The sequence below is a fragment of the Sinocyclocheilus anshuiensis genome, unplaced genomic scaffold, assembly GCF_001515605.1.
Source record: "Sinocyclocheilus anshuiensis isolate Anshui unplaced genomic scaffold, SAMN03320099.WGS_v1.1 scaffold75, whole genome shotgun sequence".
Taxonomy (NCBI): domain Eukaryota; kingdom Metazoa; phylum Chordata; class Actinopteri; order Cypriniformes; family Cyprinidae; genus Sinocyclocheilus; species Sinocyclocheilus anshuiensis.
In genome coordinates, this window is record NW_015549634.1 from 751,400 (window position 1) to 754,301 (window position 2,902).

The 2,902-nt window shown below is 31.8% G+C and overlaps 1 protein-coding gene across 1 annotated transcript in view; it reads right to left on the bottom strand.

Annotated features, from left to right (window-relative positions):
* Positions 1 to 593: 593 nt before the first annotated feature.
* Positions 594 to 2,902, bottom strand: part of LOC107659651 (A disintegrin and metalloproteinase with thrombospondin motifs 14-like) — a 70,603-nt gene continuing 68,294 nt past the window's right edge. Inside the window, exons 21-22 of the mRNA XM_016448663.1 lie at positions 1,382 to 1,511; positions 594 to 697 (exon numbers count right to left, since the gene is read on the bottom strand). Of these exons, the coding sequence (XP_016304149.1) occupies positions 594 to 697; positions 1,382 to 1,511 (234 nt within the window). The remainder of the gene's footprint in view (positions 698 to 1,381; positions 1,512 to 2,902) is intronic.

The window sequence follows — 2,902 nt, forward strand, 5'->3', positions numbered from 1 at the left end:
ATCCATCCATCCATCCATCCATCCATCTATCATCCATCCATCCATGTATCTATCTATCTATCTATCTACCTGTTTTCATTCATTTCATTAAAGTATTCAGTAATTAATAACATGAATATTATTTTCAATAATAAAATGAATACAATTTAATAATTAATGACATTAATACAACAATTTAATTTTGTATGTATTTGTTTTAATCTCTGTCTGTTTTTATTTCTAATTTCTGAAAAATAAAATGCATCACGGTTTCCACAAAAATATTGCACAGCACAACTGTTTTCAACATTGATAATAATCAGAAATGTTTCTTGAGCAGCAAATCAGCATATTAGAATGATTTCTGAAGATCATGTGACACTGAAGACTGGAGTAATGATGCTGAAAATACAGCTGCGCATCACAGAAATAAATTACAGTTTAACAGATATTCATATAGAAAAAGTTTTTTTTTATTAGAATAATATTTCACAGTTTTTCACTATATTTTTGAATAAATAAATGCACCCTTAGTGAGAACAAGAGAGGCCGAACACATAAGAGAATCGACACAGAAGCCTGATCAATAATCCATCAGTGTCTCTATTGACGAGTCACTTACTAGACACTTTATCCAGAGTGTTTTCCGCTGGTTTCTCCTCCTCAGTGGTCAACTTGTCCAGTAACTCTCTAGTGGGACTGGGTAAAGATGGCTCTCCTAGGAGAAAACAACACAAAAGCACATTTCCTGTCAAACAGGAAGTCACTGCAGTGTCAGATAGACTAGTTTGGAAACACATGAATCACGTTATAAAGCTACTGCTTGAATGACTGAAATGAGTTTGTAAATAAATATAAAATTAGCCACGAATTTCTGCACAAAACAAACATTTAAATTAATTCTGTCAAGCTGTCAAACTCCAAAAGGGGAAAACAAGGTGAATTGTGACCCTGGACCAGAAAAACAGTCATAAGGGTCAATTTTTTAAAATTGAGATGTATGCATCATCTGAAAGCTGAATAAATAGCTTTCCATTGATGTATGGTTTGTTAGGATAGGACAATATTTGGCTGAGATACAACTATTTGAAAATCTGGAATCTGAGGGAGCAAAAAAATCTAAATATTGAGAAAATCATCTTTAAAGTTGTCCAAATGAAGTTCTTAGCAATGCATGTTACTAATCAAAAATTAAGTTTTGATATATTTACGGTAGGATATTTAATAAATATCTTCATGGAACATGATCTTTACTTAACATCCTAATGATTTTTGGCATAAAAGAAAAATGTATAATTTTGACCCATACAATGTATTGTTGGCTATTGCTACAAATATACCCCAGCGACTCCAGGGACACATTTCTTAAGAAATCATCTTTTTGTGCTGGTGTTTGTTTGACCTGTGCAGGGAGGAAGCTTGCAGACGGACACGGACTCAGGTTTGTCTGCGTCACACTGTCCCGAGCTGCCTTCAGACGGCCTGCAGATGACCTGCCGCTGCTGGATCCCTTCACCGCAGCTCACCGAACACTACAGGAAACACATCACATTCAGACAGGAAACACGTACAGATCATTGGGATGAACGCTAGAGGAGATCTGCGTGTGAATTTGTGTTTTACTGTCACATGCTTGATCACATCAAACTCGCAGTGAGCCGATATTACCACTTTAAAAATAACTTTGCATTTAGAACCACAAATTTAGTTATTTACCATTTATTTAATATCATTTCTATTTAATCTAATATTCATAAATGAAACTTTACAATTCCAAATCTTGCAAATTATTTAACTTAAATCAGTAGTGTGCATGTATGTGTATTTAATATTTTAATACTTAAAAATAATAACAATATTAGAAATAGAAAAAAAAAACATTTCTAGAAAGCAATACTAACTCACAGGTAAAAATGTCAAACTCAGGAAATTGTGGCCTTACAATGACAAATATTACCACTTAAAAGTTACCTTTGCATTTGGAACCATATAATTTGTTATTCAAACTTTATTTAACAATAAAATACTAATTTAACAATAATTAAAAAAATTAATTTAACAATAAAAATAAAAATTGGAATTGGATTTTTTAAAATTTATTACAAAATTATTACATTTAGAAATTCAACTTTTCAATTATAAATCTTAAATGCAAATTATTGATTTAAACCAGTAGTGTATTTGTGTATGTATTTATTTAATATTTGTAGCACCTAAAAAAATAACAATACCATAAATTAAGCTAAAAATGAAACATTTCTAGAAAACAATACTAAAGTATACTACTAAAATTTTGAAATGAAACCTAAACCAAAAACATACAAACTAAATAACTAAACAGATTTATGATGCACATGCAATTTATAAATACTCATACAAATATAATAAATACATCTTATATATACTAATAGATGTAATTTATTAAATTTATTTTATTGTATTTTCATTATTCCTATTTTTATGGTTCTATTTTAATAATATTTAAATTTATTTACTGAATTAACTTAAATAAGTAACTTATATTTCTGTTATGTGATTATCATCTAAATTATTCTCAGTGTCTCCTTATCTCTTACATGCAGTGTGTGTGTGTGTGTGTGTGTGTCTGTTTGTGTGTGTGTGTGTGTGTGTGTGTGTGTGTGTGTGTGTGTGTGTGTGTGTGTGAGTGTGTGTGTGGTCTGTGTGTGTGTGTGTGTGTGTGTGTGTCTGTATGTGTGTGTGTGTGTGTGTGTGTGTTGTGTGTGTGTGTGTGTGTGTGTGTGTGTCTGTATGTATGTGTGTGTGTGTGTGTGTGTGGTGTGTGTGTGTGTGTGTGTGTGTGTGTGTGTGTGTGTCTGTATGTGTGTGTGTGTGTGTTGTGTGTTGTGTGTGTGTTTTTGTGTGTGTGTGTGTGTGTTGTGTGTGTGTGTGTGTGTGTGTGTGT